The sequence below is a fragment of the Dendropsophus ebraccatus genome, chromosome 12 (genome assembly GCF_027789765.1).
Source record: "Dendropsophus ebraccatus isolate aDenEbr1 chromosome 12, aDenEbr1.pat, whole genome shotgun sequence".
NCBI classification, from domain to species: domain Eukaryota; kingdom Metazoa; phylum Chordata; class Amphibia; order Anura; family Hylidae; genus Dendropsophus; species Dendropsophus ebraccatus.
This window is the reverse complement of record NC_091465.1, coordinates 60,509,463-60,536,884: the sequence shown is the minus strand read 5'-3', so window position 1 is coordinate 60,536,884 and position 27,422 is coordinate 60,509,463. Positions and strand designations below refer to the sequence as shown.

The window sequence follows — 27,422 nt, the reverse complement described above, 5'->3', positions numbered from 1 at the left end:
GCACCTCTGGGGGCATTATTAGTTCATGGGGGCACCTCTGGGGGCATTATTAGTTCATGCGGGCACCTCTGGGGGCATTATTAGCTCATGGGGGCACCTCTGGGGGCATTATTAGCTTATGGAGGCCACCCCTGGGGCATTATTAGTATATGGAGGCCACCCCTGGGGCATTATTAGTATATGGGGGCACCTCTGGGGGCATTATTAGTTCATGGGGGCACCTCTGGGGGCATTATTAGTTCATGGGGGCACCTCTGGGGACATTATTAGTTCATGGGGGCCACCTCTGAGGGCATTATTAGTATATGGGGGCACCTCAGGGGGCATTATTAGTTCATGGGGCACAGCAGGGGGCATTATTAGTTCATGGGGGCACCTCTGGGGGCATTATTAGTTCATGGGGGCACCTCTGGGGGCATTATTAGTTCATGGGGGCATTATTAGTTAATGAGGGCACAGCGGGGGATCCTACATACAGGGGGCATCCCACATTCCTACTCGCTTTACTGCACATAACACCAAACAGCGCAGTTACTTTGGGAGCCGACAGGAGGGAGAAAGGGAAGGAAGTTGCGGGGAATGTGCGGAGCCTAAATTGTTTGTCTCGCAGGTTCTGAAGAGATGAAAAGTAGCTGGAAGAAATCATCATGGCGGATGAGAGGGAAAGGGAAAGTGACTCCTCAGATCAAAGAAGACGTCACCTGTGAGTCACTGTATGACCTTTTCTTATTTTGTAGAACATTATTTAGTAGGGGTGCCCCGAGGACATTTTTTTTCCAAGGTGTGCCCCGAGGTGGAAAAGGTTGGGAAGCACTGATTTAATACACTGTGCGCAATGGTTGTTTGTCATTCCATTGAAGTCAATTAAATCTCTGCAAAAGTGGATGTCTTTTTAAATAGAAAAAGGGGACACTTTTTCTGTTTTTTTTTTCTTAACGGAGTATGAACACAGCCTGAAAAATGTACATTAACCAGATCAGATAATCCAAAAAAAAAAAGGAAAAAGAAAAACCTGTATTGGATGGTGGAACTAAACACTTCACCAGTCTTGACACCCAACTTGTTCCATGTCATAAGAGAGACAAGCAAACATTGCCTTGAATGAGGAAGAACTGCAATACAGCCAGGAACAAGAGTAGCACTGTTTTTGGTTAGGAAAAAAAAAACAGATCCTTTTCTAATCCCAGACAATGCCTCCCAGGAGCTCCACAGCTCAGAGGTTGTATAGGTTATACTCCACTTTCAGTGTTAAGGGCAATCCTTTTAGGAAGTAAACATTCCTATGTGGGAAAATAGATACCAATAGCGAGCAGTTCTGCATTTTAATTCAGACACTATAATATTATCTTCACAAATAGATAAGTTACTAGTGTTAGTCTAACCCCTTAATGCATATTCAGGTGCATGTACGTCTGGAGTTGCTGCACATTAGCACAACCCTAACATACATGCACGTGAATTAGTTAATCAGTCGCTACACAACATTGCGTGATCACAGTTTAACTTTAACTGACGTCACAGTGAGAAATGACTGGTTGCGGCATCCAGCCAGGGGCCTATCATCACTTGCTATGACTGGGGATTGCTGGTTGGTCTGTCCTTACAGATGTTCCAATTGCAGTGAGAATGACAGGAAGGACTGGCATCTGACAGCCCTCCCATCTCTGATCTTCTCTGTTGTGTGTGTGGGAGAAGTTCAAAGCCAGGAGAGAACAGCCCCACAGCAAAGTAACATATAAAACAAATGCAAACACAAATGAACCCCTTTCTACCCTGATTGTTGCCCCTATCCTCTACTGCTTTATCTAATCGTCATCCCTGTTCTCTGGTACTGTACCTAATAGTCTTCCCTGTCTACTGCTGCTGTTCTTAATAATCTGCTTTTTTGTTGTTGTACCTACCCCCATTACTGTACCTATTGTCACCCCTGTTACTGTACCTGATAGTCATTCCTGTCCCTGGTTTTGTACCTGATCTTCACTCCTGTTACTGTACCTAATCGTCGCTCCTGTTACTGTATGTGATTGACGCTACAGTTACTGTTTATGAAATTTTCAAAAATTGCTTCTTAATTTGTAAGCCCTATAACATCCTAAAAAGTAAAAGTACCTTTACCAACTAATGCTGACAAAAGAGTAGACGTATTATAAATTTGAATTATTATCTAATTTGTGTTGCGTCACTATCTTTGTTACAGAGAATTTCAAATGTAGAAAATGTTTTTTTTTAATATTTTATAGTTTTTCACAAAGAACAAGCTACATCACTTGGATAGATTCGAGTTTCACAAAGTTATAAGCATATAAATCAAGATCGAGCAAAAGCAAAAAAAAGGAAAAGTGGCGGCAGAGTTAGGGGTAAAAGAAAAAAACAAACACATGCAAAAACCCAATTTTAGGTCTGACAAGACTTTTTGGACTGCTGACTTTTGATACATAAAATTCAAAACTCATTTGGACTTATCTGGCCAGTGGTTTACTTAGTCAGCAGAGTGATGTCAGCTTGTGTATTGATGTTTGTGCACTACGCTTAGGATATGTAGGTTGCAGATCCAAATTAGGTCTGTATCTTGAATGATAGAAAGGTATCTAAGGACCACTTTGTTCCAACCAAGCAAATAACTTTAATCTTCTATCTACGTATATGGAAATGTTGCAGAGAAAGATACTGGTATTTAAAACTGTCTGGAAACCAATGAATGTATCCATTGTGGGTGACAGATGTAATAGAAAGCTGTGTAGTGGCTGTTTAACTTAACCTTTTTAATTCCTGCAATTCCACTGAGTCCTAGTTAAATCCGGAGTCTTGATTTCAGCCCAAGCTTGAAGGGATAGAAAGAATGTACCATAGACTATTACCCGGCCAACCAGCTCATGAAAGAAGGGAAATTTACAAATTTAAAAATTAGCAAAATCAAAATATTAAAGGGGAACTCCGGATAAGAGAAACTTGTTTTCTATTAAAAGTACATTAAAAGTTATATAGATGTGTCTATACAAAGCATTACTGTATCTGTATGGTTCTGCCACACTGGTAGCTGATAGAAATCCAGGAAGTGAAAAAATATGGCCTCTGTGCAGATCCACATTGTCTCCAGCTCCCACTGCTCTCCCACCTTAGGAGACAAATCTTCCATGCCTCTGTCTCACATTGTGTGTGTTTGCTGAGCACAGGCTGATGATGCAGAGAGGGGGGAGGGCATGATTCACCATCTCGGACCAGCCAGAAGCAGGTGTTTCAGCTTCGCTGATACAGAGAAATTAGGGCTGTGTTCACACATGTTGGAGTGTCATTGCAGTACTGCAGCATCTGCACAAAAATGATGCAGTAACACAATTAGATAATGCTAAACAGCAGAGAGGATAAGAGCCAACACTGCCAATCCCACCTGCACAAAAAACAAGGCATAAACAGTATATCCCATGTTAGGGTGGGCTCATACTAGAATTCCTCAGTATGAACCCACCCTAAGATAGTATCGGATAAAGTCCTTTTTGTGGGAATCAACTTCAAAGATAAAAGATGCTTGATCAAAATATGTGCGTTGAGAGGAAAAGAAAAAAAAAATAATTTAATTTAAAAAGTTCTTTGCTTTATTCCAATATCAGCATTACAGGTAGAGAATACAGTGTGCTGTGCGGGTGGGACTATAATGAAATTATAAAGTACTGCAAATAATTCAGTAACAATGAATCTGCAATGTGTGAACACAGCCTAGATGTTCTGCAACAGCTTTGGGCGGGGAATGGGCAGGGTTGGGCGCTATGATGGAACAGCTGAGGGAAAGCATTGCATTCTGGAACCTGTAGTACTGAGTACATCTGCTCAACCAGGAAATACAGAAACACAAAACAGAACAAAACCCCCCAAACAAATGGATTTTTGGTAGTTATAGGTAAGTATTGTTATATGCTTCTGCAGAAATGTCTTTTTTTTTACCTCTACCCAGAGTTCCCCTTTGAAAAAACAAAACAAAAACATCTTTAGGTTACATCTTTACCTTCTAATTTTAGGCAGCCGAGGATAAACCTCTCATATTCTGGCCGTTATAGCACACCTCTATGCAGCCATCTAATTTCGCTACCATATTACTGCTCTGTATATTTTTTAATTTTTGATTATTGGTTGTACTGTCATACCATTTCTCCCGTCCCCAATTTGAGCTATATGAAGTTTGTTTTATGATTTACAAGGTTTACATTGAGAGAAGTTTTAAAGATGAATACAGAAGATTGCTATGGTAGAAATGATTGAGATTGTTCTTACCACACCCAGTTGGCGTCCTCCAGTCACCCACTGTAATCCCCAGTGCTTGACATACAAGAGCGTAAGCTTGAATAGCCTGGCAAAGGCTACTGCCGTTTTCCCTAGAGCCACAAAGGTCATAAACACAGCTATGGACAAAGGCAGTGGGGTCCAATACAGTGCCGCATTCCCATAGAGGACTTCCTGTAAGGTTTATAAATCCACAATATTCGGAGGTAAAGTAAACCGACTCCATTGCTGTATCACATATACTACAGTTGTCTACACACCCAGAAGAGCATTTCCAGTCTGGGTGATACACTCGCCAACTTTCTCCCAAATCTATTACAGAAACAGCCGGTCTTCCATCTGAGCGGAGAGTATCGTCCTCTGGGTTCTTGTTGTAGTTGCCGCACATTCCACAGGTAGAATTAATATAAGTTCCAGGGACTGATATAGAGGCATAATGTTCCCCATCGTAAATCACTAGCAAACCAAAATCAGTCTCCACAGCTGTCGAAAAACCACTCTGATATATTTTTATGGCTCCATGTTCCAGAATTACTGGAAGAGAAAATATCAAATCATTTACCTGCAATAAGAAAAAGACAGCATTACATTACATAAAATCGACACATCGTAGAAGCTTGACTGGAAAGCATGACAAGAGACATCAAATTGCTACTTCCTGGTTTCTACAGCTCATTTGACAGCTTTGGAGAGAATGAGCAGAGTCGAGTCATATCATTGTCATCAGATGGTGGGAAAGTGAATGACAGCTCTATTGTATTACCGGAGATCAGTTGCGTACAAAGAAGAGAAGGAGCCCCATAGAATAGGGTGAAACAAGCTCATTATTATAGCACTTGACTAATTGTGTCCCTGTCCAGGCAAACAACTAACAGTAAACCAAGGATGCATTAAGCATCCCTGGCTTACTGTTTAGTGAGAGGAACACGGAACTACTAATGCACCCGCTCCTTTATTCATGCCACCCTATGGTAACAGTATACAAGTTGTGTTCCTATTCCTTGCAAAGTGTGCTACACTGGTAGCATAGCACTCTTTGTAATAGATGTAGCTTGCCAATGATAACGTCGGGGTGGGTAGATCTCTATGGGGCATGTAGATTATTAGAAGCCTATGGCTAAGTTCATACGGCATCTCATAGCAACTGACGGTGTTATACTGTTGGCCGCGGTGCCCGCAACTCAATTGTAAAGGAATAATCAAATCGAGTGAACTAACCATTCACTCCAATGTAAAGTACGGCCACTGGCAATTGTTTACGGACACTGTTCGGTAAACAGCGTCCAGAGATAATTGGCATGTTCATTATTTAAACACCCGTTCTAAGGAAGCAACCAGGAGAATAATGCTAAGTGTTTAGGTAGTATATATTGGACAAAATGCATTAGTATGTCCATATATGAGAAAATGAAATAAATATTTTTTGCCCTAATATTTTTTCCCTAAAATATAGCTTAAAAAATGTGGAATTTTATTGCTAGGTTTTTGTATCATAAGTTCCAGGTAGGAACCACCATATATAATATTTCTGTAGTAATTTAAATACTGTATGAAGTTATCATTTCATTGCTTCAGCGTCCTATCTAGACATAGTGAAAAGCATCATGGGGACAGTATAATCTGTATCTTTTTCTGCCAGCCGTAACTGGGTGAAATCTAAATCCCACCATTATTGAGGAACAAAAATGAGGAATGTGACTATTGATGCAAGAAGCTGATAGTTCTACCACTGAGTTGCCGCATATTGTATCAAATCGTTATTGCAGCTTAATTTGTCTTTCGAGATTTTGGCAAGATTTTTCATGGAGAATAGACTGTATTATAGCCACGGCCGTCTCTAAATTCTTTACCGTCCTCTATCGTATCTTTTTAGATAATTGACTTAGGGTGTTAAATGTCCCTGAGCTTTAAGCATTTTTTAAAAAGCCCTCTTTGTCTATTTTAGTATAATCATTTGGTTAGAATTCAACCCACTTTTCTGTTTCTCTTCTGTTCTTGTTACCCCTAATGAACCCTTAAGTTACAGGATGTAACAAAATCACTTTGGAAGAAAAAGCTGGACAGTTGCCATAGATGCTAACAGGCTCTAAATAGAGCCAAATGATTCTGGTTGTTGAAGTAAGTCGACAAGGATGTGTATCAAAAAACCTTTATCAGACTTAATGAGCATATTAGAGTAGCAAGTCTTGGGAAGGGCAGTCTCATACTATTGACTGATGCATGGTATTGGTAGGAATGTCAACCTCCGGACCCTCTAACTTAATCCAATGTAGTTAGTGACAAATGGTAGGAAATAAACTTTTGTAATTATTTAAAGGAATTGTCTGGGGTTTTAAAAAAAAAAAAAAATTGAATTTATCAAGTTTACGAATATGAAATTATGTTGATGATTCTGATACATGCTGCATCGTGGAAAGATACCGATGCAAATACAGTGTGGCAGTATTAAAAAATCTCCCCATGTGACGTTAAGGGTCCTATTACACAGAGCGATTTTTAACGATTAATGACTAACGATAAACGATCGCAAACGAGATTGTTTATCATTAACCTGAAATCGTTCACCATATTACACAGAACAATAGTCGTTAGTTATAATAGTTACTACGATCTTTATTGCGATCGCTACTATGATCATTTATTCCTTCTGATCTCAGAAAAACAATGAACAATGTGCAATTACACTAAATGATAAGTGAAAAAATTTGAAACTTGAGCGAACGAATGTAGAATTACAGCAAACGATTAGTGAATGATTAACGATAATTTTAGGTTCAGATCTAAATCAACAATCAACGAAATACGAACGATTTTTCGTTGCCTGCAATTACATAGAACGAATATTGTTTAAATTCAAACAATATACCGATTTTTTGCACGATAATCGTCCCGTGTAATAGGGCCCTAACATACCATAGTGCCATTGTCTGTCTCAACTAGCTTTATTACACTGAGAAGTAAATTTTAAGCTCTTACCTTCACTTTCCCAAAACTTCCCTTGGGTATAACAATGTAATGTGAGTAGACCTCCACAGAAATGTCCTTTAACCATGATACTGAGGAGCCTCCTCGGTTTTCATTCTTTGCTTCTATGCTAAAATATGGAAGATGATTCCCCTGGTTGCAGTTACGTGCTAGAAGGTAAGAACAGGATCCTTGGAAGTGGAAGAGAAGCCCATCAAAAGTGTGATAATGGGGGTCTCCAAAGACTACACAAGTGCTGCTTTCAACTGGTAGACACTGGAAGTATTTCTCCTTTGGTTCACAGACTTCGTATGGGCCACATATTGATTCCTGGCATAATATTTCATTATTGAAATCAAGGCAGCGGCATCTGGTGGTACAGTTACCATTTTCCCAAAACAGCTGTCCTTTGCGCATAAACTGACCTAAGAAAAGGAAAATTTTAAGGAAATTTTATATTGCATATTCTGAAGATCTATGTAATGGTACAATTGCTATAAATGGCCTATAAGATGGGCCATATTGGGATTTTACTATTTGAATGTCTATCTGCAATTTTCCCTAAGGTGGGTGGGAGCCTTATTTCCAAAAAGGCATATGAATACTAGGCCCGGGGGGAGCCTGCCTCCTCAGCCTTATATTACCACCCCCTGAGCCTGATTTAGAACCTCATATTCAAACTTCTCTAAGCCTCATTCACACCTTCTCATCCTCATATTCACCATATTTTTATGTCCCCTCAGCCTCATAGTCACACCTCTGAGTCATGTCCCCACAGCCTCACAGTCACACCCCTAAGTCATGTCCCCTCAGCCTCAGATTCACATGCCTGAGCTTGATTCATGCCCCTTAAGTCTCATATTCATACCCTTGATCCCAGTATTCATACCTTATATCAAGCACAGGTCCTCTTTAGGCTATTGCTTTACATTTAGCATTCTATATAGACAACATCATACCTTTTAGGCTACAGCCATTAGCTGGATCAATCTCCTTCCCATCTATTTTGAATAACCAGCGTCCTGGGAGGTTTACATTGGTACTTTCTTCAATATTGACAATCTCAGGTGAGCGGGACCCAGGTATGCTAAAAAAATTAGTGCTATTTCCACCATTAAATCCAGCCTGAGAAGAAACAGGAAAACATGATTTTTTTTTTGATTTTTTTAAACAATCTGACAATCCTGATATATAAACAGTTTAGTGTCCCATTGTATCATATAGCTGATTAAGTCCAAACAAAAATATGCCACAACTGTTTGTGTGTGGTATTGCAGCTTAGACACATTCACATCAACAAATCAGGGGTGCCCTACCAAACACAACCTGGGGACATGCATAGTGCTGGAAGAAATCAGCCATGTTTTTCTAATCAGGGATATATATATATATATATATATATATATATATATATATATATATATTTATATATATATATATATATATATATATATATTAATACTGTACATTTACAACACTAAATTTCTTAAGTTTCCATTTTTAACTTGTTAGGGACCCTTGACGTTACGTCATGGTGTCCATAAGGGGGTACAGAAAAGGCTCACAACAGCCGAGTTAAATAGCCCTTGGTGGTGTTTCAGTGGGGAGATCGGCTTTCCTCTTATACTTGATGCTCTGACGCTGGCCCCGGCTCAGCAATTGCTAAAGGCTGCCTTCCCTAGAAATCAAGCCCAGATAACATAAATCAATGCAGTACATATGTACTGCAATGATCTCTATGAGCAATCAGTGCATTGCTCATATAAGTCCCCTGGGGGATTGAGAAATTAGTGTAAAGTTTTTTCATAAATAAGAAAATCTTTTCCCATATATAAGGTTTTAATTACCCCCCGCTCTTGATTTTGCACGGTAAATGGTAAAAGTGCATAACCCGGCTAAAGTTGCAGATTTTGACCACATCACATCCAAAAAAATTGAATAAAAAGTACAGATCATGGTGCGAAAAACTACACCTCAAAAAGCCTCTCAGACCAAAAAATAAAAGCATTACAGGGATCAGAATATAGCAATTTTGAACACTAGAGATGAGCGAATACAATTCAATCGAGTAGGTATTCGATCGAATATTGCGTTATTTGAAAGATTCAAATTCAATCGAGTAGTGAGGCGAATATGCGGGAAACATTCGAAAGCCCTCCCATCGCAGTTGGCGCTTGTTTTAATCCAATGACCATGCAGGGAGGCCGTGAGGGACCCTGGGAGTACGCACGCAGCGCGAAAACGGCGTCTACCCACATTGGATAGCTGAACCACATGACTTTGAATCTTAACATGACGCTCTGCGGACGCACATTGGAATCATGTATGTAACACTGCACAAGAAATACGAACGAAATATGTGAACATTGCCATAAATGTTCGTAAAGTGTTCGCAAATATTTTTCCTTCACAACTGCAGAGAGTAGCATTATACTGCGATTTTGGGGTGTTAGGTGCACCCAGGCATGCTCCCCCTAATGTCCCAGGGTTATTCCGGAGGTGTTGGCATCGTTAAGGGAGGTTTCATGAGGGACTTGGTGACCTCCAAGTGGTCGAATTTTGATTTCCAAGTGCAGCAAATTTTTTTCCCATAGACTATAATAGGATCGAATATTCGTTCAAATAGTCGAATACCGGTGCCTATTCGATTCGAATTCTCGAAAGTCGAATATTTCACTACTCGCTCATCTCTATTAAACACATTTAAAGTAATATAAAGTAATATGTTACCTATCATTTTATAGAAAAATTAAATGTGTCATTGCAAAGTACAATTGGTGCCACAAAAAATAAGACAATAAGAAACCATATCGGTCTGTAGGTGAAAGAATGCAATTTCTATGGGCTTTTAAACACAACAAAAACTAAAATTGGCCTGGTCCTTAAAGAGAACCAATCATGGCCGAAATTTTAATTTTTTTTTTTTGCTAATTAGCTGTAAATTAATATTTTATTAATATTTGTAATTGGAATTATGTACTTTTATGCCCGTGATTTTACAATATACACATTCTCTTTTCCTGTCTCGCGCCGGCTCTTTTCAAAAGAGCCGGCGCGAGACAGGAAGCTCCCGGCATGCCGAGCGGCGGGAAGGGCTCCCATGAGCCTTTGCCGCCGCTCTGTAAATACACAGTGATCCCGCGCTATACAGCGCGAGATCACTGTGTATGTCTATTCTAACTGGGCCTATTAGTATGTCCCTGAAGATACAGACTGCCTGTGCAGTCTGCATCTTATGCGTTTACCTAATCCTGTATAGCGGAGCAGTAAGGGCGGTGGCGGCCATCTTGATGACGTCACTGGTGCGTTCCAGCGCTGGAACGCAAGGGACGTAATCAAGATGGCGTCCGGCTTAGCTGCACCGCTACAGAGGACTGGGTAAAGTATAAGATACAGACTGCACAGGCAGTCTGTATCTTCAGAAATAAACTACATGAAGATACAGACTGCCTTTGCAGTCTGTATCTTATACTTTACCCAGTCCTCTGTAGCGGTGCAGTAAAGCCGGGCGCCATCTTGATTACGTCCCTTGCGTTCCAGTGCTGGAACGCACCACTGTGACGTCATCAAGATGGCCGCCCCCGTCCTTACTGCTCCGCTTTACAGGATTAGGTAAAAGCATAAGATACAGACTGCACAGGCAGTCTGTATCTTCAGGAATAGATTTAGGGAGAGATAATCTTTTATTATAGGGACAGTTAATTTTAGGTGATTGGTTCTCTTTAAGGGGTTTAAAAGTGATATGGTGACTCCTAACAATATTGTTCAAGCAGAGTAACAGCTTGGGGATTTTTAATTATTGTGAAGCTTCCGCCAAAACAAAAAACAAAGAAACCAAGACACAGTTTCAGTATAGTTATATAGAAATATGATGATAAATATGTGATTTTTACAACACATTAAATCCCAGGAACTAATCCCAATCCATATAGGGAAGGCTAGTCCGCAGCTACCATCCACCATCAGTGCTGAAATCAGAGTCTGTTAGCGGGATCCGGGGAGCGCTATGGACCACTAGGATAGGTAAGTTTACACTGTTTATTATGTGCCCGCCCCCCCCCCCCCCCCCCCCCCCCCCCCCCCCACATTCCTGCTTTTTTCTTTTATTTCATCGGATTTCTCCTTTAAAGAAACAAAAGGGTTATAGCGAAGAAAGGGTTACAATAAGCACTGAACAAGCTGGCACTGTGTTGGGGGTGATTTACACTGTACACTAATGTAGATGGCATGTGAGGATGAAGAGGTTACTGATGCACTGGTTTTGTAAGATGATATGATCAAAAAGCAGCAGCAGCAAGGCAAGGAAACAGTCCCATTAGGCAGTGGTTGAGCGGGAAGCCTTGATTTACCTTGTATGTACAGAGCAGACCACCTGGACACATTTACATGAATCTATCTTTCTCTTCTTTCCCCAGCAAAGGTCAAATCCTAAGCCCTGTCCCTGCTTTTTGTGGTATTTTTTCTAGAGACAGTTTTCCCCTAGCAATAGGTGTGGACAGCAGATTGCAGGGGAGATACCTAGGGGGAGATTTATCAAACCTGGTGTAAAGTGAAACTGGCACAGTTGCCCCTAGCAACCAATCAGATTCCACCTTTCATTTTCCAAAGAGTCTGTGAGGAATGAAAGGAATTCTCTGATTGGTTGCTAGGAGCGACTGAGCCAGTTTCACTTTATGCCATGTTTGATAAATCTTTCCCCTTATGTTCAAGACTTAAGTTGTTTTGATGGAATAAGTTGTCATTTTCAGTAAATTAAGTGTCTTAGAAAAAAGGTTAGGAATCACATAGACATATGGAGAGAAGTTGTTTGAAGCAACAGCGGCATCTGTCATTGATCAAATATTACGCATAAATATTTAATATACATCATGTAATTGAAATAACACATGTATATCTGGTATGCCATTAGTTGTTATATTCCATATAATAAAAACAGTAATTTATGGCAATGATTGTTGAAGTGTGATAAAAATTAAAAAAAACAAAGTCTTACCTGGGCCATAACACCTCCTAAGCCTGTAAGAGGGTCTCCTCCACTTGCTGTTCCTGTGGTCCATGTTATCTCCTCATAATTGAACATTGCAAAGCTTGAGGTGCCATCCGAAATCAGCAGAGCTTGAAATGTATTCACCTGTCAATGTAATTGAAGAATCGTGAAAAGTTTTTCCTTTCCTTGTTGTGTCTTCCAGATTGACAGGTAACATAGAAACATAAAGAAGGTGGAACAATGAGATCATCTTATTACTGAACGATGAACAGAGGCTTACTTTAATTCTAAGACCTTTAGCTTATGTACTTTGGCCTTTACAGAAATATAAGAGAGTATTTATAGATAGTGATCTACTCAGAATAAGGGATAGAAGAAGAAGATCAGATGCTGTTCTCCAAATTCTACAGGAGAAACCTATGAAATGTGTATTTAGCAGTAAATCCATAGTATATATAACGTATAAAGCATAGACTAAATTTACAGAATTTAAAGGGGACCACTGGACTAGCATATGCCACTATTTTTACTATCTGGGACTCCCACCTATTGTGACTATTTAGGGGGCATAACACTGGTGCACCTTTACAGCTATTTTCCTCCCCTGCATAGTTGCTTTCAGCCCCTAGCAGTGCATTGGCAGAGGGGCCCCATTAGAATGTAATGACATACTAGAGATGTCCTATCAATAGATAATGTGGGGAAACACATTGCCTTTGAGTTGATTTGTGTTGGACATGGGCCTAGGCTTTAAAGGGAATCTGTCAGCACCTGGGCCCTACCTGAGGTGCTGACAGTGTGCTGTAGTTGGCAGTACCCTAGTGAGCATGGTACCTTCTGGTAAATTGTTCGTGGAGTGGATTATGCATAATCTCCTACCGTAATGAAGAGTCAATGAGGAGTTGTGCCTCAGCATTTTGCCACACTCTAGCACGTCTCACCACTCATTCCTCCTTCCTTTTAATCATGACTAATCAATGCTGCCTGGCCTTCTGCTCGCTCACACGGTCAGTCAGTATCTGCCAATAGAGGACTGATCTCCAATCAGATATAGTTGAATCACCTAGCCTATTCTTTTTTTCTCATTATTGCACCAAAGAATTTGTGCAAAGAGGACCTAATTAGTTTAGGGTTTTTTTAATACAATGATATATATTTCTATTTTTCTCATCATTGTTTAAAAAAAACAACAACAACAGACTAATGTAAAAACTTATTTGGACCTGATTGACTTGATTTCAACAGTGTGTGAACACAGCCTTTCTGTGTTTTCAACCCATTTCTAGTTTAACTTGCAAAATACTGAGCAAAAATACTGTGCAGGAACATAGCCCTAAAATTATACAATGATGAGAATAGAGGAAAAAGAAATAATTAATTTCATTTACATCATTTACATCAGGGGATTTGAACCAAAGAAAACAAACTGGTGCTGGTCCCTGGACAGGTGATTTACCTCTAGACCACAGCTCCAAAACAGGGCAGGAGTTTCAGCTATATCTGATTACAGATCAGTCCTTTATTGGCAGATACTGACTGAAAGTATGATTGAGCAGCGGAGGAAGGAGTGGTGGGGTGTGCTAGAGTGAGGCACACATACTCAGCCACATCTCTTCTTTGACTCATTACAGGAGACGTGAGATTGTGCATAATCCACTCAACAAACAAACTACCATTTGTTGAAAGATATCTTAAATGACTTATTATACTGAGCAATATTCTTGTTTATTGTATTACAGGAGTGGTGCTGCTTCCTCCATAAAAGGTGACTTCATCCCACGTGACCAGAAAAACCCAGGTGGCTGAGAAAAAGGGAAGATTTCTGAAATGCTTCCTAATTTCCTTGGATGCTTTCTTCAGGATAACAGGATCAGTGGTTTCCCGGTAGTAGATTTCTCCTCGTATTCCATTATGAACATCTGCCCAAAAAGGAGCAATGAAAGCTCGTCCATCCGCCAGTGGAAAAGCTTCAGGTGTAAACTGGCTGACAAGAACATTGAAGGAGATAACCCCATTGTTGTTGACCTAGGGGAAAAAAACAGCAACATCATGCATCAAACTGCATGTATTGTAAACTTACAAAATACAAATGAAAATTGTACATCTAACGTGACAAGCTAAGGGGTATGTTAAAGGGGAAGTCCGGGCAAAATAATTTTAAGATATGTTATTTCCCAACAAAAGTTATGAAAATTACTAATAGACACTTATTATGGGAAATGCACCTATAGTGCGTTTTGCCTGCACTTACTACAGCATGGCGGGTTCAGGTCTCTGTAAAGTTGGTGATGTCACGTCACATAAACGGCTGACTCCTGCTGCTTCAGTCTGTCCCACTACTGCAGCAGGTGTCGGCAGTTTATGTGACGTGACATCATCGATTTTACAGAGAACTGAACACGCCATGCTGTAGTAAGTGCAGGGACAATGCACTATAGGTGTATTTCCCATAAGTGTCTATTAGTAATTTTCTTAACTTTTGCTGGGCAATAACATATCTTAAAATTATTTTGCCCGGACTTACCCTTTAACTTGAAACAAAGTACTACAGCACACAGCTACTGAACAGCAGAAACAGCTAAACTAAACTAGTTGACAGCATATAGGTGTTAAAAAAGAAGTTTTTACAACTTTTTACCCTCTAAATCTCCTGATAAACCAGCAGATATGGGATAACATGTGGGCACGTAGAAAAAAAAAAAAGGTATTATCTACAAGGGAAGGACGTAGGGGGAAGCCTCCATAGGGTGGGGGTGCTATTTTTAGGGCGGCACTTCTGCTGGTTAGACAGTGACAGACGTGGACTTTGGAAGTAAGCATAAGGAGTTCCCAAATGTTTCTATTAAACATTTACTATGAAGATTTTTCCAAAGAGAAACTGCTATAAGGAGACGTGCAGAACCCAAACTTTAAGTGCAAAGTTGTATGGGATGGCGCACAATCCACATTAACAAACTGACTATATATTAACCTGCATGCGATGAGTGGGTTATGTGAGTGCAGTTTATTTCTCTATAACCTGTATAATTAGATCAATATCTGTTCCGTTTAGGAGGTGGATTTATGTTCCTCTTGGTGGTGACTTGCACTTGCACTGGGTATCTGTTTAAAGTTCTGGGACTAATAATCATACAAACTGATATTATACCCTTCAGCTACTTCTGTCTCTGAGAACAATATCTCTGATGAAGTGTCGGTGGGTTTAAAGGAATTATAAATAAAAGTGACGTTTTAGCGTTATTTTAAGTGTTAGTATATTTACAGCTGACTTTTAAGGAACTAGGAGAAGTCTATCTTCTTTGATTGTTCCAGCACAATAGACACATCAAAAATTCAGTTTTTCTGCTTTGTCATAGGAGCACAAAAACAAAAATCATGGAGTACCAAATTTATTAGCCCACAAAAACAAAAAGCATCTAATGGCACCTAATGGATCCCACTGACTTAAAGGGGTACTCCAGAGAAAAAAAAATGGAATCAACTGGTATCAGAAAGTTATACAGTTTTGTAAATGACGTCTATTAAAAATATCTCCAGTATTCTGGTACTTATCAGCTGCTGTATTTCCTGCAGGAAGTGGTGTATTCTTTCCAGTCTAACATGGTGCTTTTTGCTGCTACCTCTGCCCTTGACAGGAACTGTCTAGAGCAGCATTTTTTGTGGGGCCACTTATACTTTGTAACTAATTATGATTGGCGAAGTCCGGCTTCTCCAGATTTAGTGTTTTTATGGGCTGTATAAAACACGACAAAAACATCCAAGAAACAGCTAGCTTTATTTCTGTCATTTTTTATATTGCATTTATCCCCTGCATGTTTTTCCTGACAAGTCATGTGACTCAAGAATTTCTATTGACGAATCACCAGTAAAAATGTCCTCATGTACACAGTGTTTTTCCTCTCTATAACACTCTGTCAGGCAAACTGTCACTATTTCTTTAAAAAACACCATATCCTGTACATTGTGTTTTTTACAGTGAAATAAATCCAAGTGTCAATTCCAGCTTCACACCGATTAACTCACTGGCAAGTGGACATTGATAAGATATCCTAGCAATATCACTACCAATATATATGATAAGATGGCCCCTTTAAGCAATCATAAATAACCTTCATTTGGCACAGAAACAGAACAATGAAAACAAATATTTTCTGCTTTAATACTTTTTTTCCTTGCAGCAAACAACAACTGTGCAGGAAGATTACACATTATCAGATGTCAGCTATATATGTATATAATTGGGCGTTATAGGCCTTTAAATATGGGTTACAGCTCAAGTGAAAGCCAATGGGGTGTTCCAAACAATGAAAGTTTTATTCACAATTCCATTACTATTCTGTCTCTGTATACTTAAAAGCCCTTTATGAAAAAAAGGGGGGGGGGGGGGGGTTCTAAGTTCAGAAAAAAAAGCTCACCTGACCACTCCCTCACCCCTCCAGCACCATTGCTCTGATCCTCTCTGTCAGTCTTTGCTTCCTACGGAGAGGATGTGCTGGTGTATCCACAACACTGCTTCAGGCAATCACTGTTCCCAGCAATCTCAGGCCATACACCACACACCCATACACAGAACAGTAGATTGGTCCCACCAAAATTTGGCAATCTCAGTCGTCTTTGCTTTTAAAGGGGAAGTACACTGGTTAGTGATGCATGGCCATTAGAGATGAGTGCAACTCTAGCATGCTTGAGTCCGATCGTTCGCCATTTCAATATCAGTGGCTGAAGAAGTTGGATGCAGCAATAGGGAATCCTGGAAAACATGGATACAGCCTAAGGCCGTGTTCATACTCTGTATGACATCGGCTGGATGAACTTTATTTCTTTAGAATTGGGATGTGGGCACATTTGGGTGTGCCTGCGTTCCAATTCACCATAGCCGACAATGTAAAGTGCGGCCGGAGCCCGTCTGCTCTATCAGACTTGTGTGGTTACTATTTAATGAATAATGGCCGCACATGACATGTCATTTTTTTGCGCGGCTGCAAAGAATCCCGGCCGGAGTGTATACAGAGTGTATACACTCCGGCTGGGTTTCTAGTGCAATCAATGCAGTGTATTTTTTTTAAATTTAAAAACGTCCGTTGTTACAACAGCCGTTATTAAATGAAAAAATACATTGTGTGAACTTCTGTATGGATGTTTTCCAGGCAACTCAGTTCCATAGAAGTGAATGGAGCCTAACTGCAAACCACACCTGAACTGGAGATAAGAGCGGTGCTGTCTTTAGAAAAAAGTAGCCATGTTTTTCTAAGGCTGAATAATGACTTTTTTATTGGTGCAACTTGGGCTACGCCCCTTTTTGCATAAATGACGCCCCTTTTCTATTCCTGGTATAAAAGTGTTGGATAAGTGTATAAAATGCACAATAAATGTGTGGAAAATCCCTGTGCGCAACACTTTAAGCCAGAATTCTGCTGGACGCACATCCCTATAAATTTTAACATTTTTAAACAGTAGTGAGAGTGTAGGGACACAACTTATTGCCAATGGAAGGGCATTGCCCAGTTGTCATTTTAGTAATACACTTCCAAGAGACCAAGTAGAGGAAGGACACAATGCCGATTTCTATGAGATCAATGAGGTCATTCTCCAGAATTTTTATCCAGGTATCAGGAGAGCTAACAAAGTTTTTTTTTTTAAACACTGGTAGCTATTATGTGAGCATTAATATAAAAAGTTATATGGGTGCACACAAATCGAACACTATTCATATGAAGACAACAGGCTTTAAAGTGACGCTGTTCCCCCCTTTGTGCATTCTGACATCTCTACACAGGTGTAAAGGGTAAATTTAGCGGTTTTCATACCTTATTTTATATCATATGTCATGATGCTTGTTCAAGTAAAAAGTCATCTTTTATCAACTGCAGATTATGTTAAGTGGCCCCGCCCCCTCACCAGCCATTGGAACAGGCTGGCCTTAAGGTCTAGGCCCCACCCCCTCTAGGTCGGACAACCAATGGCCACCAAGGGGGGCGGGGCCAATGGTGGCATTGTGGGTAGGGCTAAGAGGTGCTAATGCCGCAAGGTCCGCCCACTTAACACAATGTGCAGTTCATGAAAGATCACTTTTTACTTAAACAAGCCCCATGACGTATGATATAAAATAAGGTGTGAAAACTGCTAAATTTACCCTTTACACCTGTGTAGAGATGTCAGAATGCAAAAAGGGGGTGACAGTATCACTTTAATTCTAATCACGGGAATAAATGGTAATAAGTGAGGACACACCAATGGACAATAAAGTGACAAAATATTATTATGGAAAATAAATACTCAATGTTACCACCGTCATGTGACGTGACACCTCAGTTTCTATCAGGGAGACCGTTTTCTTGAAAAGTAATTTTTAGTTACTTACATAGAGTGCTTTGTATGGAACGCCAAAAAATATAAAAGGAAGGGATAATTTAATTTCAGGAGAACTCCCATCATCCACTTTTGGTGTTTTTGTGTCATTTTGCCAGAATGGATACAATATCGTCCTTGACTGAGCTGTAACAAATTCATAAGCAGTTTATTAGGAGATACAAAACAGAGAGATGAAAGAGAAGAGTAAAAACCCTCTCATCTAGGTAATTATTTATGGAGAACAGATAAATCATGTTCCAGAAGTTTCAGAAATGTGAATAATTCCATAATTTTGGCAGCGCATGAAATATGACGACATTTAAAGGGTAATCTAATAAAATACAGATACAGAATTTCTTTTGGCATGTAGAAAATCTTATATAAAGTGAACCTTCTGCCTAAAGCCCCATTTACATCTGTACATCATGTTTACAGAGTATGGTAATGTATAGTGCAGAATACCTGATGTGGGCCCAAAATGACCAAACATTATCTATTAGTGACTGCATTTAGTCCAATTCCTGTGTGTGTGTATATATATATATATATATATATATATATATATATATATATATATATATTTTGTGCAGGACTCAAAAGCATGGTAAATTACTATTTTGGGCCCCATAGAGATAATTGTACATATCACACATAGTAGACTATGTTTGGTCCATTAAAGTATGCGGGTACACTTCAGTATATGTAAGTAGAAGCTGCAAATCTAGCACTGTGGTGATCAATAACACTTACTATAGGATAGGTCTATGGTTTTCTCTCTGCCTTTGTCTCTCACCAGCAACTTAATTGTCCTCCTTCCCCTCACCTCTCTATAGACTTCTATGGGCAGCATGTCACCTGATCCCTCTGGGAGCTGAAAGTGCAACTTGTCTCTTAAGAGAGAGTTTACAGCAAATTGGAGAAAGAGGCCTTGTCCCTAAATGGCTGGGTTTCCACACAGTATTTTGCTCTGTATTTTAGCTAAAACCAGAAGTGGAACTAACAAAGAGAAAAACTGGAAATAATGGAAAGATTTACGCGTTTCTCTGTGTTTTGGCCAAAATACGGACCAAAAATACATTGTAAAACATATCAAATTTGACAATAAAACGACCTTTAATACACACCAGAACCACAAAAATTCTTTTACATAACAGTTATATATTTTTTATACATTTTATCTACATTTTTAAACTATAAGCTTTTTTTTTTTAGTTTAAAACATGTGCTAACCTTGTAGCAGACAAAGTGCAGACCACAATCCCAGCAGAGATGAATAATTCATTCTAGAACAAGAGACGTAAATTACCGTTAAGCTTTCACAGGACTAATCAGAACACATTCACAGATAACACGGTGTAGTTTATGTTTCCATTGCTATTTGTGTCTGTAGGTTCATTGCAAATGTGATCAATGTCCACACAAAGAACGGCACAATTAATCAGCCATTTAAGTAAATAGCAGAGGTATCAGGTTTCCTATGTAACCTTCAATAGGGAAATTGAGTGTTTCAGTAAACAAGCATTAATGAAGCACGTTGGTTTGGTCAATGTTTTCAAACCTTTGGGAATGTGTTCAGATTCTACCATTTATTGTAATTGTAGACTACTGAATATACTAATGGGTTCAGTTCAGTCTCTAAATATCAAGGTTAGAATTGCTTCAGGCTGGAAGGGGTATATTCACACCTGGCAGTTTTTTTTTTTTATTTATTAAAATCAGTTCTATGTATCTGAATGGGGCTGCTTTGGCAAAGAGCACCTGGATTTCTGCAAGCTGCGTTTAAATGAAAGGGGCAATTTGGATGAATTGCAGCAGCAAATCTACTGTGAATATCCATACTTACAGCTGGAAGAAAAAGTAAATGAACCCTTTGAATATTCCTGGATGACGGCATTGATTACTCATAACATGTAACACAATTTAAAGGAGAATTCCGGTGAAAATTTTTATTAAAGTATTGTATTGCCCATTAAAAGTTATACAAATCACCAATATACACTTATTACAGGAATGCTTATAAAGTGCTTTTTTCCCTGCACTTACTACTGCATCAAGGCTTCACGACCCGACTCCCAGAGCTGTGCGGGCTGTGGCTGCTGGAGAGGATGATGGCAGGGGGACACTGAGGGACACAGGGCACTGGAGGAACACTGAGCATCTCTCTGTCATCATACTCTCCAGCAGCCACAGCCCGCACAGCTCTGGGAGTCGGGTCGTGACATCACCATTTTATCCAGGAAGTGAAGCCTTGATGAAGTAGTAAATGCAGAGAAAAAAGCACTTTATGTGCATTTCCTGTAATAAGTGTATATTGGTGATTTGTATAACTTGTGGGGGGCAATACAATACTTTAATAAAAAAATTTCGCCAGACTTCTCCTTTAACTAAACTAATATCACACAAAGAGTTGTACTGTTTAAGACTTTTCTTCAGAACATTGAGTAAACATCCACAGTGCAGGGAAAATGGTAAACTAGAAAGGCCAAAGGAGATAAGATTGGATGGTTCAGTTTCATGGGTTCTTTGAACATTATAAGGTACTTATCATTTAAGCAAACTTGTTATAGCAACATGTCAGAAGTTTGTATTGGTGGAGGTCCAGATGCTTAGACCTTCACAAATTGCTAAAATGAAGAGGCAGAAGCACTTTGCGGCACACACTCTGCCCCATTATCTCCACTCTCACTGGTAAACTAGCAGTAGATGGAATTATATTGGAGTCTATATAACTTCTATAGGCTCCATTATAATTCAGTGCGCACTGCTGAGAGCATCTGCCCCTTTATTCTAGCGATCTGCAGGGGTCTCAGCACCTGGACCCCCATCAATACAAACTTCTGACATGTTTAGCATTTATGTACTGTACATAAACCAAAAATTCGTGACTTTTGTCATTCTCCCTCGGTGTGGGCATCTTAAAATCACACCAAAAGCATATTGGGTAATACTGAAAAAGGTTTGAAAGAAGCTGAGGATAATGGTAAAAAGCTTACAGAAGAACGCCAAGAGAGCCACCAGGAAAGAAGCCACTGCTGTCCAAATATAACAACAGTTTGCACTGTCTGACTTGTACCTTATAATACTAGGATGTTCTGCAATGCTTCTGGGAACATTTCATACAGACCGGTCAGTGCTGAGACCCCCTGTGATTGTTAGCTATATATAGGAGAAGTATGCAGTAGCGAGCTTTGCTCCCTGACTTGTTACGCAGTCTGATTACAGGAGACAGACTCAGTTTTAGTCTAAGGAACTATCTAAAAAAAAGAATAGAAATACCTGCATCTAGCCCTGGGTCAGGAGCACAGCCAGGCAAATCCAAAGTAATAAAAAAACATTTAGGCTATGTTCACTCATCTTTTTAAGGCAAATAAATGGTAACATCAATTCCCACTATGATGTGGGTTTTGGTTGTAAATCGAATACATGGGAGGCATGTGAGGCTTAGTGGTTTGAGGATCTCCTCAAAATGATATCCCGCCTGCTGATAAGACCCAGTACACATACCCCTAACCAGACACTCCAAGCTTTCACCCTATGGACCTAAAGTCAGAAACTCCACTATCCCAAGATAAGGCTTAACTTTAAAACGGGAGATCATAGGAAGATGGTTCTAATACCATTGGATTCAGCTAAGCCTTGTCAAGTTTGGAGACCAAACATGGCTTCTTTGCCCGACTCCCACTCATAGTTCTGCATATCTCTCTACCTAACTCATTATGGAAACAGATTGCTGAACTCAGGGAGACCAGCCAAACGACAACACTGCCGGCTGCTAATGAAAGCGCTCAATGCAGTGAAGTCCTAGGTGCATTGCCCCCTGGGAAACATGAATATGCAAATGAGGAGCCCGTGGAGCCTCACTGAAGAGTCTCAAAACACAGGACTAGCCAGATATCCCTCTGGGAAGGACCCCGCCAAGGGGCAGCTCCTGTTTCTAACAGGAGCTGCCCCTTGGCTGGGTCCTTCCCAGAGGGATATCTGGCTTGTCCTGTGTTTTGAGACTCTTCAGTGAGGCTCCACGGGCTCCTCATTTGCTAACTCATTATGGAATTACACCTGGCCATCTACATGTATTCTTTCATCCAGCTCAATTCAGCTTGGTCCACCAACAGGGGGTTCTGCTATCAGAGCCTGGTGCCTTTTTATGAGAGGTGGGGAATTTGACACTTAAGGGGCTGTAAGGGCTCTGGAAAGGTGGGCCCCCTGTAGAAGATGCACAGAGCACCTGATCTAATACAGTTAATAAATCACAATATACTATGGAACAATATTCCATACTCCTCACATGGAGAATATATGTATTTATTTAAACAGACATGCTAGTAAGACCTCTTAGATAATACTTCCCAGTGCAGTGAAAATAGAAAAAGACAATATACCTGCGCATCTCACCAGCTACTGCTGCTCTGTAGTCCACTGATTTTCACATCTTCCTGGTTTCAGAGATGTTTCTTGTAATGTTGAATGAAACATCACAGGAAGCGGTAAGATGAAGAAAGCAGGAGGGACCAGGCAGATTTCAAGTGGCAGCAGCAGGGAAGTGGGCAGGTGAGTATAGCTTCTTTTTTATTTTCATGGCACTTGAAGGAATTAAAAAAAAACTTCCATCACAGAAAACCAATTCAAACTTAAATGGAAACTGGCTCAGATTAATCAAATTAATTGCCTGAAAAAACAACATCCTTATGGATCCAAACCAGCGGGCAGATTATGTCAGTGTAATCTCATTGATTTCTTTGATTATGACACAAAAGTGCTGGATGAAGGTGGTTCCGTGGATATCACCTATCTAGACTTCAGCAAAGCCTCTTATACAGTTATCCATAAAGGGCTAATAGAGAAGTTAGAGAAAAATGGGCATAATCCCTGGATAGTTCCATGGATTTGTAGTTGGCTGAAAGATAGATATAAGAGGGTTGTTGTTAAAGGTTTGTCTTTGTGTCTTCCCTGCAGAGACCAGTTACAAGTAGTGGCCACAGGTGTCTGTTTTGGATTCCGTTTTTTTAATATATTTGAAAGTGACATAGGAGAAAGTTTGGTAGGTAGGGTTAGTGATATAGGAGAGGGTTTGGTAGGTAAGGTTAGTGACATAGGAAAGGGTTTGGTAGGTAAGGTTAGTGACATAGGAGAGGGTTTGGTAGGTAAAGTTTGTGACATAGGAGAGGGTTTGGTAGATAAGGTTAGTGACATAGGAGAAGTGGTAGGTAAGGTTAGTGACATAGGAGAAGGTTTGGTAGGTAAGGTTAGTGACATAGGAGAGGGTTTGGTAGGTAAGGTTAGTGACATAAGAGAAGGTTTGGTAGGTAAGGTTAGTGACATAGGAGAAGGTTTGGTAGGTAAGGTTAGTGACATAGGAGAAGGTTTGGTAGGTAAGGTTAGTGACATAGGAGAGGGTTTGGTAGGTAAGGTTAGTGACATAGGAGAAGGTTTGGTAGGTAAGGTTAGTGACATAGGAGAGGGTTTGGTAGGTAAGGTTAGTGACATAGGAAAGGGTTTGGTAGGTAAGGTGAATGACATAGGAGAGGGTTTGGTAGATAAGGTTAGTGACATAGGAGAAGTGGTAGGTAAGGTTAGGGACATAAGAGAAGGTTTGGTAGGTAAGGTTAGTGACATAGGAGAGGGTTTGGTAGGTAAGGTTAGTGACATAGGAGAGGGTTTGGTAGGTAAGGTTAGTGACATAGGAGAGGGTTTGGTAGGTAAGGTTAGTGACATAGGAGAGGGTTTGGTAGGTAAGGTTAGTGACATAGGAGAGGGTTTGGTAGGTAAGGTTAGTGACATAGGAGAGGGTTTGGTAGGTAAGGTTAGTGACATAGGAAAGGGTTTGGTAGGTAAGGTGAGTGACATAGGAGAGGGTTTGGTAGATAAGGTTAGTGACATAGGAGAAGTGGTAGGTAAGGTTAGGGACATAAGAGAAGGTTTGGTAGGTAAGGTTAGTGACATAGGAGAAGTGGTAGGTAAGGTTAGGGACATAAGAGAAGGTTTGGTAGGTAAGGTTAGTGACATAGGAGAAGAGTTTGGTAAGATTTGTCAGTTTGCTGCTAACACAAAAATGTGCAATAGGGTTGATAATCCTGGAGGTGTCAATAATATGGAAAGTTATTTATCTTATTTAGTATGTGGTTCCAACAATGGAAACTGCAGTTTAATGTTTCCCAATGTAAAATAATGCACTTGGGAAACAAAATCCTCTATCTAAGTTCAGAAGAGAAGGATTTAAAAATAGTGATCTTTTACAGCCGTAAAGGGGTTATCCAAGATTAGAAAAACATGGCTGCTTTGTTCTAGAAGTAGCACAATTCTTATCTCAAGTTTGTGTGTTCTTTGCAATTAAAGGGGTTATCCAGTGCTACCAAAAACAAGGCCCCTTTCCCCCCCACTCTTGTCTCCAGGTCAGGTGTGGTTTGCATCTAAGCTCCATTTACTTCAATGGAACTGAGTTTCAAACCCTACCCAATCTGGAGACAAGAGTGGAGCAAAAGTGGCCATGTTTTTGTAGCGCTGGATAACCCCTTCAAGCTCCATTCACTTCACTGGAACTACGTTGCAAGACCCAAACTGGAGACAAGAGGAGTGGTGTTTCTGGAAGAAAGCTGATTTTTTTTCTAATGCTGGATAACCTTTAAAATCACTAGTGCAACTAGGTAGTAGGGCAAGCGAATTGTATGCTGGGCTGTATAGTTAGCGGTATAACCAGTAGGAATAGTGAGATTTTGAGCCCCCTGTATAGAGCTCTGGTAAGACCACATCTGGAATACTCTGCCCAGTTCTGGAGACCTCATCTAAAAAAAGGATAGCAATAGAATAGAACACGTCCAAAGACGGCCACAAAAATGTGGGAGCAGGGAAGTGTTTATAATTAAAAAAAAAAAAAGCTGAACACAAGAACAATAGGGCACAATGTGAGGTTAGTTTGTGGAATGATCAGGACCAAAGTGAAAATATTACTTTACTTAAAGAGTAGTAGATGCTTGGAACAAACTTACAGCAGATATGGTTGGTAAATCTACAGTAACTGAATGTAAACCTGCCTATCCTAAGATAATAACAAAGGAAATAATATAAACCTATACTATATATATATAGGCAGAAAAGATGGGCCAGGTGGTCTTTTTCTGCCAACAATCTTCTATGTCTCCATGTTATCTTTAGTTACGTATGGTAGGCATTTTAACCCCTTAAGGTCCAAGCCAATTTTCGTTTTTGCGCTTTTGCTTTTTCCATTTTATGTTTAAAAGTCCATAGCGCTTGCATTTTTTCACCTAGAGACTTATATGAGTGCTTATTTTTTGTGAAACCAATTGTACTTTGCAATTACAGGCATAATTTTTCCATAAAATATGTTGTGAAACCGGAAAAAAATCATTTGCGCTGTCAAATTGAAAAAAAAACGAATTTGTTTTGATTTCGGGGAGTTTTGCATTTACGCCGTTCGCCCTATGGTAAAACTGACTTGTTATGCATGTTCCTCAAGTCGTTACGATTACTATGATATATAACATGTATAACTTATATTGTATCGGATGGCCTGTAAAAAATTCAAACCATTGTTAACAAATATATGTCACTTAAAATCGCTCCATTCCCAGGTATATAACGCTTTTATCCTTTGGTCTATGGGGCTGTGTGAGGTGTCAGTTTTTGCGCCATGATGCGTTCTTTCTACCGGTACCTTGATTGCGCATATACGACTTTTTGATCGCTTTTTATTACATTTTTTCTGGATTTGATGCGACCAAAAATGCGCAATTTTGCACTTTGGGATTTTTTGGCGCTTACGCCGTTTACCGTGCGAGATCAGGAATGTGATAAATTAATAGTTCGGGCGATTACGCGCGCGGCGATACTAAATATGTTTATTTATTTATTTATTAATTTATATTTATAAAATGGGAAAAGGGGGGTGATTTGGACTTTTATTAGGGGAGGGGATTTTTTATTAATAAAAACACTTTTTTACTTTTTTTTTTACATGGACTAGAAGCCCCCCTGGGGGGCTTGTATATACATAGCACTGATCTCTCATAGAGATCAATGCTGTGTATATACACAGCAAAGATCCATGAGATCGGTCATAGATTGCTATGGCCTGCTGCAGGCCATAGCAATCTACTGCCGAGCCGGGATCAGCGTCATTCCGACGCTGAGGCCCGGCACGGCCAGAAGAACGGATCTCCCCCCCGCGATCGCATCGCTGGGGGGAGATCCGACCCACTAGACACCAGGGATGTTGTGCATAAAGCACTTCAATGCAGCTGTCAGGTTTGACAGCTGCATTGAAGTGCTTAATTAGCCGGGGCGCGGCAACGGGACCTGCGCCGGCTAACAGAGGCACTGCCCGGCTGCACGTGTCAGCCGGGATCAGCGCCGTTCAGAGCGGGGTCCCGGCGGGACCCCGCTCTGAACACCCCCCGCGGCGCCATGACGTATCAGATACGTCATGGGGCGCTAAGGGGTTAAATAATATTCCCACGTGAAAATAATAGAATTGATAACATTGCTGCTGAGTCACAGATATGGGATGGGTTATGCACTCACCTGCCTGGGCTCCTGCACTGCACCTCTCTGGTAGGCCAATGAGAGTACCAGGACCCTGATCAGATCAGGTCTCTAGATCATGTCCAGTGCTTGTGAGGGGGCTCTTTAAAGGGAACCACTCAGCTAAAAAACACCTCTTATGCTATGGAAATGTGCTGTAGCAGTACCCAGCACACTTTCTAAACATGCTTTTACACCCCCTGTCCCTGGAATGTACAACCAGAAAACTTACTTTATAAAACTTGGCGCCCCTGTATGTAAATTGCCCCCAAGTAGTCATCTGGGCGGTGAGCCGCGGCAAGTAGTCACT

The 27,422-nt window shown here is 40.3% G+C and overlaps 1 protein-coding gene across 1 annotated transcript in view; it reads right to left on the bottom strand.

Annotated features, from left to right (window-relative positions):
* TECTA (tectorin alpha) overlaps positions 1 to 27,422 on the bottom strand; it is a 122,103-nt gene that overhangs the window by 57,604 nt on the left and 37,077 nt on the right. The window contains exons 10-16 of the mRNA XM_069946674.1: positions 19,808 to 19,860; positions 18,588 to 18,721; positions 13,964 to 14,251; positions 12,233 to 12,370; positions 8,199 to 8,364; positions 7,252 to 7,664; positions 4,267 to 4,837 (exon numbers count right to left, since the gene is read on the bottom strand). Of these exons, the coding sequence (XP_069802775.1) occupies positions 4,267 to 4,837; positions 7,252 to 7,664; positions 8,199 to 8,364; positions 12,233 to 12,370; positions 13,964 to 14,251; positions 18,588 to 18,721; positions 19,808 to 19,860 (1,763 nt within the window). The remainder of the gene's footprint in view (positions 1 to 4,266; positions 4,838 to 7,251; positions 7,665 to 8,198; positions 8,365 to 12,232; positions 12,371 to 13,963; positions 14,252 to 18,587; positions 18,722 to 19,807; positions 19,861 to 27,422) is intronic.